Here is a 15,839-nt window from a genome sequence, read left to right as displayed (position 1 = left end):
ATATATTCACCATTTTAAAATACATAAATAAGTGGAGCCCAGCTCAGACTAAGAGGGCAGTGGCTGCTTCAGATTTCTCACACTTAGTGTGACTGAATGAAAGCATTTTAATTCTTTGCTACTCTCCCATAGTATTAAAATATACAGGCTTTTTAATGCCATCAAAATACTCAGTCAGTATTTCACGATGAACATATCCCCTGCCACTTCTGTCTCTATGCTGTTGTTAAGTTGCCTACAATAGATTGCATGCTTTTTTAACGATAGAGGTGGATCAGGTAAAGGTTTTCAAGTACATGACTCCCATCTGAATTCACTCAGAGTAAGGAGTGGATAGAGTAAAAGTGCAATAGATATATTCCTGTGGGAGAGTTCATGTAACTGACACCAGCAGAGGAGTCCCTCTCAGCACCTTTCAGGAGTGCCTTGGGAATGGCGGCAACATAAACAGACTGTTCCTTCTTACGGAATGTTCAAGGAAAGGGCACACACTTGTCTGGGTTTGTTTTTTTTTTTTTAATTTTGTGAATCTCTTAAGTAGAGATTGCACGAAGTCCATGATAGAGAAGGAGTGAATGCCTTCACAAAGGAAGGTAAGGCAGGAGTCCTAACAACTTAGAACAGAGGTTCCTAGCAGAGGTTCTGTCAAAGGAAGAATATAAAAGGTTATATTTGTCTCTCTCTTGTACTTAAATTGCTTTCACCATTACTCATTCTAGCAGCTCTAGAGGTGAAGAACTATTATCTTCATTGTAGAGACCTGACAGAGAGACAGATTAAACCCGCAACACCTACAGGTTGGTATTTTTAAGAACCTGAACTCTTGAGTAGAATCCAGAATCCAAAGTGAAAGGCTGAATCCCATTATAAGGTGCGTAAGAAAAGTTAGATGTTCTCAACAGGACACAGAGGAGCATACTGATGGAGAAGCTGCCTTAAATCAATACAGAGCAGACCACTCGTGATGTGGTCAAAAGTAAACACTGTGACAAAGAACGGATGAGTCTTAAATCCTGACAAGATTCAGACGAACCAGAAGAAAAGTAACAAAATCTAAGAGAATGGACTGACAAATAGAAAAGCTGAATATGGCTGAGTAAGGAACTCAAGGCTGTTTTTCATTTCTGATCTCCTAGTACACTTTTATGCCTTGGTGACTACAATGTATTTTGCTGCAACTATCTTACATTTTCTGCCTTGACTCCGGTCCTTTGCAGAGGTACTGGCTTTTTTGTAGTTGGAACTTTGGGTGGCGGGCGATGGGGCACAAGCGCTGGTCCTGCCTGCGACCCTTGAAATGATGCTGACTTTGTGATGCTGGGAAGAGGCTCGAGTTTGGTGAACGTTTGGTTTCTAGTTGGAGCAGGCTTTACTGCATCATCCTGTAGTCCTGAAAGCAAAAACAATTAGCGTCTTGGCTTGATCAGAATGTAGCTTCAAGATAATTTCTTTCACAGTCATGTGTCCCAAAATGTGCATGCCTAAAGGGAGTGCTCTCAGGCAAGGAAGGTAGGTTTTAGAAATAAACACAGAGCTTTGCAATCCTGACACACTTGTAAGAGGCAGTTAGGGGAAAAAAAATCCCCTGTCTGAAATAATTTCATGCCAAAACAGCAGTGCTGTGCCACCATTTGGCCAAGTGGATAAAACACTGCCTGAGAGTTCAGGAGTACTAGACTCAAGTCCTGAGTCTCCTTTTGCCCTTGTCTCCTTATCTGGATAATCAAGATAACGATACTGAGCACATCTTGTACTTTGGGAAGAACTGTAAATGCCAAGTGGTGGTACAGCACAAGGGACTGAAAGTGATGCTCTTTCTCAGTGGGACTGAGTGGAATGCTTACTGTGAATTTCAAAATTAATGGAGAGTAAATCCGATTTAAAAACCGAATATACAGCACTCTCTAAGGAACAAACATCAAGATGCCTTTGGATTATTCCAAACTGCATTTGCTCTATTTACAAATGAAAGGGGATGTTTTTCTCCTAAACTGAGAGCCTTGCAAACTCAGGTAGCTATCTCAGTCATACTGCATTTTTTTTCATTCATACAGCATCAGCACAAAGACTACCTGCAACTCTGGAGGGTATATTCATGCTGCCTAAGTTTCAATGCCTAACCTAGTTTCCTGCTCTAACCTCCCTTGCAGGAGGCACTCTTCTCCAGGGATTACAGGGAGAACCTGTACACAAAGTAGCCTTTTAGTGTAACTATTCAAGCTAAAGTGGTGCAAGCTTCTATCTATCTAGGTTACAACTATACTTGTTGTCCAAATGTGAACAGAATCCAGGTTATTTCTCCCATAGCTGTATTTGCTCTCTAGTCCTGCTTGGAATAGTGAGTATTCGCTAAATAGAGTGGCAAATATCCTTTATGCAACCCTGAGATAACACAGGTGCCATCAGTTTAGGAAGATCCCATCTTTATATTTTAACTTCTCAGACTAAGTCTGGACATAAATAACCCAAGGTGCTCCTAGCAACAGATTCTACAACAAAATATACAACTTGAGTCATCTTGGAAAAATAAAGGTTAATATTACCAAAACTGACAGAGAACACAAAGTACAATCTTGCAAGAATGTGTATGTCAATGTTCAGGTGAGATGCTGAATAGAAATACGTGCATCTGGGCTATGATGGAAAGGATGAATACACCTACAGTTTGCTTTATTTAAAGATTTTTAGAAGTCATTTAGAAAGCTGTGCTCACCTCCTTTGGCTTCCATAAGACATCTAATAGCTTCTTCTGCTTCCTCAGCTGTAGTTGTTTTGATCTGCTTGACGTTGTAAGGTTTACTTATTCCAGTCCGGACTTTAGGCTTTAAAAAAAAATAATAATGAGTCATCTTGAGAAAACTGTTTTTTCTTGTACACCTGTAATCTTACAGCTAAGCTCACACACCTGTAAAAATCTAGTTTTGCCAGCAGCCTTTCAGCAATCTATAAATACTACAGAAATGGTGGGGAGTCTTTTGGCAGATATTACATCTTTGTTACCAGCCGACAGATAGGCCAATGGCTTACTGCCACAGCTAGACCCTTGTTCAATACATTAGGGTTCTCACCCAACAAAAAAGGAGTGGGGAAGTGTTTCCACATTTCAGTCTTGGTCTACTCGGAGGGCTAGCAGCCTTGCTGGCAATGGTCAAGACTTTTCTTGTATGCTGCTGGGCACTAGCATGGCCCATCAAAAAAGAGGTGAGAAAAGAATTAAAGCATATTATCATGGCGTTGAAAATTCAAGTTAGCATCTGTCAGAAAGCAGCACGTGGAATAAACCAACAGTGCCCTGGTCTTGCACAATTCTCTCTCTCCCTCTTCAGCCATTCTAATTCCTGGCAATTTAATAACATTGTTCTGGTGTCTAGCAGGTCCTACAGTCTAGTATTACAGTACAAGAAGTTCATCTTAGCATTTCCAGCTCAGGCATGTGATAAGACTTCCTTCCTTGTATGATGGGTGCATCATGTATGTGATGCTCAATATCTACAGCATCTATGTAGATGGGCATGGACAATGCTGAGTGGCAGGACTCACTGGCTGCTGAGGGGCTCCAGGTAGCAGCTTTGCCATTGCCAGGATGGAGCAGGTGGAGTGGCTTCCTGGAGAGAGGGAACCATCTGAGGGGGACTTTTTGCCTGATGTTCCAGCTGAAAGAGGAATAAAAGTGGCTTTTCACATTCAAGACCTGGTACAACATTTTATCTGCAATAGAGCAAAACCAATGTGCTTTGAAATTGTGATAAATAAAAGAGAGACACTGTCACCCTCCTTGCTCCTCCAAGGGCAGACATATTAGGTAAGATCTTCCTGTAGGACAATGGGGACCTTGAGTCCCTCTGCCTGATTGCCAAGAGCAAAACCCTTTAATCTAGGAGGAATGAGGGGCTGAACAGTTACTGGTCTAATCTAAGGTGGAAAAAAAAAAAATCTCAACACTGCATAAAATGCTGAAATCTTGAACTGTATGAGGAAGCAGTTTCCTAGTTAGTCTTGCTTCCATTTAATTAATTTAATAACCTCAGCTGAGCATTAACATTGCATTCCAAGCACAGAAATACAGATACCAGTGTTGTCACTTCTCTGCAAGAGACTCAGAAATGAATGGGAATAATCCCAAAGAACTCATCTTCCAGCAGTGAGTCTGACAGAACCTTTAATTTAAGACTGGAAAATATGCACAAAGAGAGACTTTGGGGCTGCAAGAAAAATGTGATGTATAGCTCGTGTCCTACAGAAGGCAAAGATGATTATGCTGATGTAGCAATCAGCATTCAGCCAGAAGTAGCCATAAAAACAGGAGCAGCATAGCACTGATAGCATCTCAGGTGGGTAGAGCTTAGGTAAAGAGCATCACTTCCCCTTTGTGCCTCACTGAAAATCATAAGCCACTTTGCATTTCTTTCATAAACACAAAAGCAAGCAGGAATTGCTTGCAAAGCAGGAAAGGAAAAAGAACTGTCCAAAACAAGTATTTCATCAAAGCTTTTTAAAAGGAAGGTTACAATTAAGTCAGAAAAAACCCAAACTGTAAGAAAACATTCAGTGACTTTGCAAGTCAGGAGGCATAAATACTGATATTTATTTTTATTGCCACAAAGTGGCTGGTCAACTTGCTGAGTGATGAGTTAGTATGAAACATATGGGCCATTCCATCCTCACTAAGGGCATTTTTTTGTCGAGTATCTGTCGTCCTAAAGACAAACTTCTCCCATTGCTAACTGCAGCCATAGTTGGGCTGAAACCAACTGGGAAGTAAGTACAAGTACCTCAATGGCTTGTTGTTTCAGAACAAGGTATTACTTTCTGTGTCACCTAGAAATGGCAGGCAAAACTGTTAAGCTGGGGCCAACGCAACAGTAAAGAAAGTTAGACTCACCAGGAGGGGGAGGCCTCTGTGGTGGCTGAAGTGGCCGAGGCCTGGTAGGAATGGACAGAGACCTGCTTGGAGACCGGCGGTGGCATTCCCCACTTGCCTCCAGCTCTTGCTTCAAATCAGCCAGGTCTGTATCATCTAGGGGAATTTTAGAAAGGCTCTGTATTAGATACCCGCTGGGTGAGATGCACCAAATCCAGGTGGTCAGGAGAGAGATGATTAAGAATGGCAAGCCTCAACCAGGTATCTCAGCAACACGACATGGCTCCTTTCGTATTGTTTTGCTCTCCCTGAATGTCTTCCTGCTTCCACTCCTGGAAACATCTACCCTTTTGTCAAACGCTTCTCTCTCTCTCTCCTTTTCCAGCATTTATTACCTGTTTGTGCCGATACAAAGACTGCCTGCATCTGGTTTCAGGGTTGCTAGTCACCTTGTTAGATTCTGAGCTTTTCACAGCCAGACTTGGCGGCAACCTGCTCTCATTCAAACTGTGTCATGGCAGCCATGAGGAGGCTAGTCACAGTGGATCCCTTGCTCTTCCTTCCTAAACACAGGAGTTCCCTCTGAGGATTAGACAGCTTTCCTTGCTTGGGAGAACTGTTTTTATACCAGAGAAAAATTTGTCTGAATGGCTCACTCATCACATCTCTGCTTTCCAGCAACGTCTCCTAACAGGTATACCTAGCTCAATCTGCTAGCCCTGGGCTGCACTTTACATGACTAGGCTATTACACAGTCTTTCATCACGTCTAAACCTCTATGACAGCTGGAGAGGCAAGAAGTATGGATTACTTTATGCTGAAGTTGAGGGCTTTCACTTCAGTTCTCTCACCCTGCCATGGCTGCCAAGCCATGCAGCTCTGTTCTTTAGGGCTCCAAAATCCACTGGGTTTGGTTTCGTCCCTGTGGTTTGGAGAGGATGGGGAAGGAATTGTGTAGCAGCAGTCTCTCATACTTCAGGCATTTTTACACAAGTTCCTGTTTTTCAGAAAGCTGTGCTCTGCAGGGAATACTGAGCTGCCTCACAGTTTCCTACTCCCACTCAGCAGCGGATGGCAGCCACATAGACACAGCCTGTGATCTGCCCAACCTGCCCTCCCCCTTCTCTCTGCATTTTCAATACTTCTGAGCTGCAGATACAGGCTCATTGTAGGATCCAAGGAGTCATGCAGGTGCCTAAATGCACGGCTTGAAATTCTGACAGTAACACGAGACAAAAACCAGCCACCACCAGTCTATCCCTTCCCCTAAAAGGCTGCTGGTTTTAGGCAATGGCTCCCCAGGACATCCATTTTGTGAGGCTATGCCCTTCTTTGACCTTAGAAACACATGTACACATTGTCCTGTCTGTCATTGGTTTCCATCTGTGTCTAACACCAGCTATACAATCGTCATACCTTCAATTAGGAGTTGCTCAGGCAGAACTGAAGGCTTATGGAGGCATCTGAAATTGCAGAGACTTTCAAGATGGATTGAATATATCATATTTTGAGTTGTGTGAGATCATGACCCCACCTTGACCTCCTTCAAACTATACTTTATAATCTCCCTTTACTTTGTGATATTTTTTGTGGAGAAGAGTTAGTGTGGGTGAAAAGAATCACTGCAATTCTCTGTAGCTTAATGAATCATCACACAGTAGGCCAGAGGTGTTTGGAGGGCAAGGCATCCTATAATACAAAGTGATTGGCTTCACAGTATTTAATACCGACAGATTACTCCTCGGCTCAGGGCTAGGTTTCTGGGTCTGGCCACACTGCACCCAGCCTATGACTCAAGGTGGGCAAGAAAGCTTGTATATCACTCTGATTGTTTGGAAAATCTGTCTGTGTAAACTTACGAATTTCATTTAATCTTTTTGAACTCTACTTCTGACTCAACCTTTGAAGGTATTAAAGTTTTCACTTTTATGTCAGAAGACAAAGCACTTCTGAGAGAGTGTAGAAAGACAGCTACTGAATCACTTGCTGTCATGATGAAGTGTTTAATACGTGGCCCAGCCTGTCAATGCTTGGTCACCACAGCATGTCCTGATCATATCCCATTATAAGACCACCACTGGCTTGGCTAGTTCTTGCTGCAGTTTTTATCTGTATTCTTTTCACAGCTTTATCTTCTGTTTACCAAGTCATTTCACAATAATGTGCAAACAAGCCATGTGACCAGGAAAAAAGGTAACACTAAAGCACTAAAAGAATGAATATACCTGTTGTGTGAGCTGCGAATTCTTCAGAAATAAATAAAATAGGAACAAAGGAGAAACTCTAGGCTTCTTTGAAGTAAGTAATCTCAACACAACAACCTCCTGAACTGTCCAGCTTACACCTAACTGCACTGCCACAGCTATTGCTCAAAGGCCAGGGTCAAGCCTATCACTGATTCCTTTGGTTTGATTTTGCTCTGGCCCTCACTAATAAGAAAATAACGGACAATTTTTTGTGTATGCTCTGGTGCTGAACAACATGAAATGGATAAAAAGACTTAATTTCTCCTGACTATAAAAGGAAACCAGGATTTCTCAGCACTCCTGCCTTGCCCTGGGCTGGAGAGAAGGAAGATCTAAGCTTTATTATTTGTATTGCTGTTATGCCTCAGTTACAGTCACTAACTCAAGGGGGGTTGAGCATGACCATGTACCAAAAAAATGATCCTTACCTTTAGAGGACCTACAATGAAAATATAAATGAGCAAGGAAATAGAGACAAAAGGAGAACAAACAACAAACCTTCAGGTCTTACTTTAAGGAATGTAGGTAATTTACCTTTATACAGCCGTGTGTTTTGTCCAGATTTGTTTGAATGACCTATGGATGTGAAATGTCCGCAGCCCTCAGGCATATCTTCTGCTGTGTCTGCTACTAGGTGCTGACACAAAGCATCATCTAAATAATCATCTTCATCCTCCACTATATCACCTGAATTAAAATATTAGATAAAGACTTAGTGAGCAAATGCATTCTCTGTCTCTCTCTACTACCAATCAATGAATTTAATATATGTGTTGGGCAAGCTTCTTGTGTAACCCATGTGTTTCATTACAGTTTGTTTCTATACAGACAACTGTACCGTACATTGGATTTGCTAACATATGTTACAACACTGAATTGATAGGATGATCTAAGCAACATTTCTCTGCCCAGGTACAGCGACAGGTCGTGGCTTTAGTTACAATCCTCTTTTTAAGAAGTGTGGCTTCATTACAAATTAAGATACCACTAACACTCATACTGTACCTTCTCTGTGCAACCAAAGTCAGCAAAGCAATTTCTCACAACTTAGCTTAGAAACCAGCTGCTCACCTTCTGAGTCATAGTCCAAACTTGAGAAGTCAAAATTTTCTTCCAGAAGACAGGAGTTTGCCATGGGGGACATGGGAGCAATGCTGTCCCGTTTTCGAGCAATTTCCTCCTGAAGGCCCTTTAGCCAGTCCTTGGTCTTGGGCCGGATCTTCACTGTTCTGCCTCTGACCTAATGCAAAGAAAGAATTGTTTCCCCCTGCCAAGCAACTTCACAAAATGAGAACACCTGAAGAGAATAAGGAAGTGCTGCCAATCTGTTGTACAACTGTTTCAGAAACTGATATAACTAAAGCTTCATTTCAGAAGCTAAATGAAAAGGAAGCACTCTTCCTATCCCCATAACCAAGTTTTCAGACTGTAACAATATTCTTCAAAGAAAATTAACTTCACAGCTCAAAAGCACTGCTGCTGCATTTGGGAAGTACTTGAGAAATAGGTGAAACATCAAATATTGTCAAAATGATACTGTGATAGTAATAAAGGTGTGGGAGGGTTCCATTTTTGAGTCAGTAGCTTTAAAACACACAAGAATTTGCTACCTGATGCCATCTGTAAGGATACTGTCTGCTCAGAAAATCCCAGATATGATGGTTGACGTATACAGAAAGTACATTATTAAACAGATTAAGACCACAGCTGCTTATATGTGTTGCTCCATGACATTTGGGGTAAGATGTGTCCAAGGCAGCAGCTTCGGCAGCAAAATTACTTTGGAAAGTTCCTGAATCAGGCTCTCAGTACCTTCACACATTGTGCACATACAACTGTGTTTGCGTCTGTGCTATAAATTACATCAATGAAATGAGCCAAATTAATGGATAAAACTCCAAATATGAAAGAAGAATGAGGGTTAAATCCATTACTTCAATGTTAAGTTTATAGTGCAGCCCCACAAACAGTTTTGTCAGCATAAATGAGGGGGTTGATGAATTGCAGAGTATGTGTGTAGGAAGGAAGAGCAGGGGATGGCAAGGTAAACGCCTACTGCTAATGCTGAGTTTGCTATGGAGGCCAATGAATCATGTTATTCCAGCTTGGTAGAAGGAGTTTATTTGATACACTTAAGAGAAACAAAATATCTCCAAGCCACGATTGTGACAATGCTTTGGCAACAGTATAAAGTCACACATGATCTCAGGGAACTGCTTCAAGTGCCAAAACAATGACTGAACCCATGTATTCTGCAGTGGTATCAGAGGCCAGATACGAAGCACTGCTTAGGAGCTCCAAGAAAAGTCACCTCCTGCCCTCCTGAAACTGAAATACTGCATTAAAAGCCCCAGCAGCTGTGAAAGCTAAGGACTTTGTGAGCACTAAATTTCTTTAAAATAACACTACTTGATTTAGCTAGAAATGCAACTATATCATTCTAAGCAACCACTTTTGAGAAATTTGTTATGAAATTATTATTATAGGTTTGAGAGAGTCTTACTTTGACACCATCTATATCCATAACACGAAGAGCTGACTTGCTGTCTGCAAATGTCACCAGCATTTGACCTCCACTGATCCTAGTAAAAAAAGGCAGAGGACAGAAAACAGTGCATTTTACTTCACCATTGAATGAAAAGCCTTAAGGCAAGCATGATAGTTTTGTACAGCTATGTATTTGGTTTTAGCTGTATTTTCCTCACAACTCTATTTTTTAGGGAGGAGCAAGTGATCTATGAATCCCAGTTGGGCTCTTGCTCTCCCCCATCCTCCTTTGTGTGACCCCAGCACCCTGCCCTTTACTGGGTCACTCCTGAAGCAGCAGTACAAACATCTCAGCAGCTGTTGACAGGATACCTAGTCTGATATCAATGCTCCCTCTGTACTAACCTCTATGGCTCTGCATAGCCCTCGGCTCAGAGGACACATAATGTTCCCAAAGACTAGTATGCCATCAAGCTCTAAAGCAATTAAAAACAAGACAAAACAAAACCACCAAAGCACGTTCTTTTCTTGCTTCTTCACAAGCAAAGTGGTGCGGCTGTTCCTGCAGGGCTGCTTTTGAACGCTCAACTTGTATTTAGTACTTCATAAAACCATACAACAACAGGTCATCAGTTTTCTCCATTAAGAAATGGGTCAAATACAACGTAAACAAGTTTCTGGTCTTGTTTCCCAGGTCAACTGTCAGGTGTTTTGCCTGTATTTCTCAAAACAGAAGTCTCATAGCTATGCTGGAGTCCTGTACAGGATCAACCAGAATGAAATTAAACTGCTCTGCCAGAAGGTATCACAGTCTCCCTCTCAAAGTGCGAGAAGCCATACTACTAAAAAATAAGCAAAATGACCCCAAAAGAAAGGAAAGCCAGCCAGGAAATCCTAGTAAGTGTGAAAGAGTACTGTAAGAGAGCAGACCTCTTTGGAGTAAGTGAAGCAGAGCCCCAAGGACCCACCAGCAGAAGCAATGCATGGAAATGAGGCCTGAATCTAAAGGTGATGATTCACATCAAAGCCTCTGCTTTATGGTGCTGTACTGAATAAAATTCTTCTCCACTCAGCCAAGGGAGGTGTTAGACTATTTCTTTAACATGCTGACAGAGGTAAAAGATATCATTGTCTAATGAAGAATTTAACATGCAGTAAAGGAATTCAGCATACTACTTTACAATACAAAGTTAATTCTGTCAGGACAAAAAGGGAATTTCTAGTCTGTGTTTTTGAACAGATGACACGCCATTTCAGATCCCAAACTTACCTGACCAGAACAATAGTGCCATAGTCCTCAAACATTTGCATAAGCTCTGTACGCAAGTCCTCAGGAAATTCATTCTTCTCTTCAGGCATTGGTGATAGCAGATTTACCACTACTGTGGCATCCAGTGGTCCCTGGAAAGATGACACTTCCTGGAAAACACTCTCACGGGCAGCTTGATTAACTTCCTGAACTTCCACTTCAACAATAGCTAACACTGGCCTACATGAAACAAAGGAGAAATGCTTATTTAAAATTAAGATCAACATCACCCAATGGTAAATGCTTATATAAAATGAAAATCAACGTCAAGCAGTAGGACAGGTAAGAAATTAGTTGTGTGAAGGACAGTGTCCTGTTTAAACTCTGTATCTCTATGATCATTTTTAACTCCACTATGTCAAATCTCATGGCAAATATTTAATTAAGCCTGCTATACCTTAGAAGGAAGTGATTATTATGTATGTTCTACACAGAAAGAGAAGCGTAACAAATTACTTAAGGTCTCGCTGCAAAAAAGCACTGTGGCTGGCAATACAAACCAGAATTTCACCCTGGTGGATTGTTTCGTTTTTCCTGCAGTGGAAGATCATGCCTTGAGCACTGTTAATTATATTTACCAGCCCTGCATTAACTGAATGTAACAGTGAGGACACACCATAAAGGAATTCAAATAACAATTGTGTGCAGCACTTCAGCAAACCTGCAGTCTAGAAATACCAGGATACTTCACTCATTATCAAACAGCTATCTCCCAAAACATCTATAGATCAGGAAGGCAATACATTATTTTCTGTTAGACAAGGCCACATAAAGATGCCTTCTTCCAAAAACTAAGGACAAAGTACTCTAAGTGTATAATGTGGTTATGTAGTAAACATATGTCAATCCATCACATTATAAGCAGTCAATGCTGCAAACTTGCTTCTTCAGCCATTTCTTACAAATGACCCCTCTGTGTGTTAGAACTAAATAAAATTGAGAAAGCTGTCTGAAAGAGTAAAGCTTGTCTCATCTCAGTGGATGCAATCCACATTCTCAGATTTCCACCTGCACATACACACAAAGCAGTAACTGGGATGGCTGCCTCCTACTTGCAATAGAGCAGGCTCTGGAATATGCATTAGCAGAACATATGAAAGCAACAACAGCAGAGCTAGAAAGGAATAGTAAAGGGAAAAATAAAAAAATACAGGAAGTGTTAACTATTTCTATATAAGCACAGTGAATCATAACGCATTTCCATATGTCACAAAGATATAGCTAAGCCCTTTTTCCAGCACAAACCTTGGGAAAGCAAACCTGCTGACTGTAGTTAAAAAGCAGTTTTTGCAGTCAAGTTTGGTGAAATAGAAAACCAATGTACAACAGCCATGTTTTGCAGATTGCATCCTCAGGGTCCTATATAACGAGTGCAGCAGTTCCACTGTGCTTTGTGGAATACAGCAATGTCAAAGCCTTGACACAGAGAAATTGATTGCAAGAGGCACATTTTTCCATTGCTGGAGGAATAAAGAACAGTCCTTGCATGCAAGAGCGCCATAAGAAGAACAGAGCCAGCTGCTGTGGGTCACTGAGTGTTGCTATCATAGAATCATAGAATCATTTAGGTTGGAAAAGACCTTCAAGATCATTGAGTCCAACCATTAACCATGAGGAACAATATTGTAGCATTTCCATAGGGTATGCAAGGGGTGAGATAAAGATTATTCCGAATACAAGGGAGCTTTTTAGGTGTATTTATTACAGAATTTGTTTCAGAGAAGTGAAGCAGTGACATGGTTAACAAAGAAAGTTCATTCCTTCCCTAAAGAGAAGTTAGTGATATGGACTAGTCAGAGGCACTGGTCTTTGTTTTTCCCTCCTTCTCCCATCTCCATTTCTAAGGGAAGCCCAGAAGCCCAACACTTCACTACTCTGGAGAGGTCACACCTGGCCCTGTGTACATGACTTACACCTCTTCAGGCCACACAGTTCCAACCTCCTCCTCTCCCACAGCAAGCTGAGTGGGAGTCCATCAGAGCAGCTTGTTTTGGTATCAGAGCTTTCCAAAACCAAGCAACAGAAAGCCCTCATTTTTTATATCCGTTTGTCGTGATTTAATCCCAGCCAGCAACTAAGCACCATGCAGCCACTCACTCACTTTCCCCCCACCCAGTGGGATGTGGGAGAGAATCAGGAGGGGAAAAAAAAAAAAAGAAAAAAAGAAAAACTTGTGGGCTCAGATAAAGACAGTTTAATAGGACCAAAAGGAAGAAAATAATAATAAGGATGATCATCATCATAATAAAAGAATTGGAATATACAAAACAAGTGATGCACAATGCAACTGCTCACCACTCACGGACCAATGCCCAGTCAGTTCCTGAGCAGCAATCCCCCCAGTTTATATACTAGACATGACATCACATGGTATGGAATACCCCTTTGGCCAGTTTGGGTCAGCTGTCTTGGCTGTGTCCCCTTCCAAGTCCTTGTGCCCCTCTAGCCTTCTTGCTGGCTGGGCATATGAGAAGCTGAAAAATCCTGGACTTAGTCAAACGCTACTTAGCAACAACTGAAAACATCAGTGTCTTATCAGCATTATCCTCATACTAAAACCAAAACATAACACTATACCAGCTACTAGAAAGGAAATTAACTCCATCCCAGCCAAAACCAGGACACTGTTGCTGCAACTTGTCCAACCTTGCTGAGATCACAGTGTAGCAGAATCAGTACAGGACCATAGATACTTGCCACCCTGGTATAAAACCCACCATGAGGGGGAAAAAAACCCACAAATGGATACTGAACACAGAATAAGCATTTAATTCCTGTTACAGTCAGACTTGGTCCCTCACTCTGAAGGTGTAATTCAGTATGGCACATTCTAACCTAGCAGCCCTTTCTCTGATTATTTGCTTAGGACTTTACCTGTGGTCAGATGCTTGCAGCTCCGCTCTCCCATAGTACATTAAGGCTCCAGGGGTCCAGGTGTGCCTGACTTTAGTTTCAGCATTCAGATCACTGTCTAGAAGATTGATCTCTCCAGCTATGAAGCACAAAACATGATTTAAAACTTACTCAAAGCTAGTTTTACTAACAGTTAAAAGCTATTTTATTAGGATGCTCTTCACAGACCCTAGTAGTGGGAGGTGGGGTTTTTTTGTTCTTGTATATACCATTCAAAGAAGAGCTTGTGTCCTAAAAGATTTACAAGTTAGGGACTAGGGAAAAAAAAATACAGAAAGGACAGGGAGTGCAACAGAGACAGCTGATCACTAGAATAAGACACCTGCAAAAATGGTTAACCTAATGTCACCCAATCAATTACCTGTATAATCTGGGTTGACAGTCATATTAGTATTTTTCGTCCTGCTCCATTATTGAGCACAGAAATGGACACTGTGCTTGCAAAATACACTGCAAATCTGAACAATACACAGGGATTGGAGAAATAATACACAAGAGATGAGGGAAAGCAAAGCCATGCAAATCCGACTTCCAAATACTTCTTTTGCAATGCATTAAGGTGACAGAAAGTGCTCCAGACATTACGCTAGAGTGAGGTTTTATATTGCTGTCAATAACAGGGACATTTTTAGGTCACTGTTTGGGCTAATAGGTCTCTATCTCTTTTCTGTGGAGTTGAAAATGAGTTAATATGAATATGGCATTTCACCTAATCACTCACACTGGGGCTACACTTTCTTCTTAAAAGGCAAATAGTCCTCTAGCCTATAGCAGCAAAAAGAAGCAAGGCAAAAGAATTAGAGCCAAGAGGCAGAAGAGCCTTGCCACCAGCAGGAAAGGAGAGGAACTCTGGCAGCAAACTAATTAGAAAAGCTTTGCAGGGCTGGGAACGTAGGCGAACAGACAAGGGGTCAGTTATATACCCACATGAGCTAACAGTGGGAGGCCTACAAACTTTAAAGAAAGGAACCTGCTCCAGCTCTTGCAGACCAGCTAGATAGGTCCTATGTTCTGTGTGTGCTCCATCAACTAAAGTCCTCCTGGGGCAAGCCTTGCCATGCAAAATAAGGAATATGCATTGAAAATGCTGAATGGTTTTCTTTCTCCTAAAATGAAAACAGCCAGCCCAAGAGGACTGTTTTCACTTCCTTATTATGTCTTCTATCTTACACAGTTTTGCTTTCCCAGATTACATCTCTACCAATGGTTTAAGCTCCTCATTTTACTTTATTTTTCATTCCTTAAATAAGAGTGAATAACTCTTTATCACATTGACATGTACTCTGATTGCCCTAGTTTTGCTTTGTAGTTTTTACATTTAGTGTACTCATGGTATGACTTGGATTCCAAGAAGTAGTTCCCAGGCATGTGAAAAATCACATCTGCAGGCACAACCAAATTACTTCTCCAGTGGTTACATTTTTAATATGAATTTGTTCAGATTTTATAAACATTGGGACATGGATGTACCTGCAGACTGAGAGAATGGTTATGAAAACTATTCCTGGACAGCAAAGAAATACTTATTATTTTGTTATTGTAACTTTTCAACAGCAAGTGAAAACAGCCTTTCTGTTGTGCTGACCACTCATGATCTCAAAGTACTTTAGAAGCACCAATTAATGAAATCTCCTCCAATTCCAGAAACTAACAGAAATAGTCCTAAGAATTACCAAGGCAGAAAAAATTACATAAAAGTGCTTATACATCTACTGAGGACAACAGTTATAACAATCTAGCCATTACAATACGGGAACTTTATGTGGACTATCAATTCTGTTGGAAAGCAACAGAATAATTTCTAGATTGCTACAGCTGGGTTGTTTTCAGTTCCTCAGTGAGCTCCCAGCACCTTAAGCTGTAACATGAAGCCTTTGTTCACAAGCTCAAGAAGAAAGGGCTCGCTCTATCTCTGCAAGTTATTCCAGTGAAGCCAAAAGAACCTCTTCTTGAGCAAAGCCACTGCAATTTGACTAAGCCTATGGGACACATCTAAAGACAGCTCTCAGCCCACAACTCAACA

General features: G+C 41.3%; 1 protein-coding gene across 5 annotated transcripts in view; it reads right to left on the bottom strand.

Moving 5' to 3' along the window:
• SYNJ2 (synaptojanin 2) overlaps window positions 1-15,839 on the bottom strand; it is a 69,261-nt gene that overhangs the window by 1,758 nt on the left and 51,664 nt on the right. For all 5 annotated transcript variants that reach the window (XM_069787097.1, XM_069787098.1, XM_069787100.1 and 2 more), the window contains 9 exons: window positions 13,778-13,895; window positions 10,865-11,083; window positions 9,611-9,689; window positions 8,179-8,347; window positions 7,642-7,794; window positions 4,883-5,017; window positions 3,541-3,653; window positions 2,714-2,822; window positions 1,188-1,390 (listed from right to left, as the gene is read on the bottom strand). In XM_069787097.1, the coding sequence (XP_069643198.1) occupies window positions 1,188-1,390; window positions 2,714-2,822; window positions 3,541-3,653; window positions 4,883-5,017; window positions 7,642-7,794; window positions 8,179-8,347; window positions 9,611-9,689; window positions 10,865-11,083; window positions 13,778-13,895 (1,298 nt within the window). The remainder of the gene's footprint in view (window positions 1-1,187; window positions 1,391-2,713; window positions 2,823-3,540; window positions 3,654-4,882; window positions 5,018-7,641; window positions 7,795-8,178; window positions 8,348-9,610; window positions 9,690-10,864; window positions 11,084-13,777; window positions 13,896-15,839) is intronic.

This window comes from Haliaeetus albicilla, chromosome 7 (assembly GCF_947461875.1).
Source record: "Haliaeetus albicilla chromosome 7, bHalAlb1.1, whole genome shotgun sequence".
Lineage (NCBI taxonomy): Eukaryota > Metazoa > Chordata > Aves > Accipitriformes > Accipitridae > Haliaeetus > Haliaeetus albicilla.
Note: the sequence above shows the minus strand (reverse complement) of the source record. Positions and strands in the feature narration are given on the sequence as shown.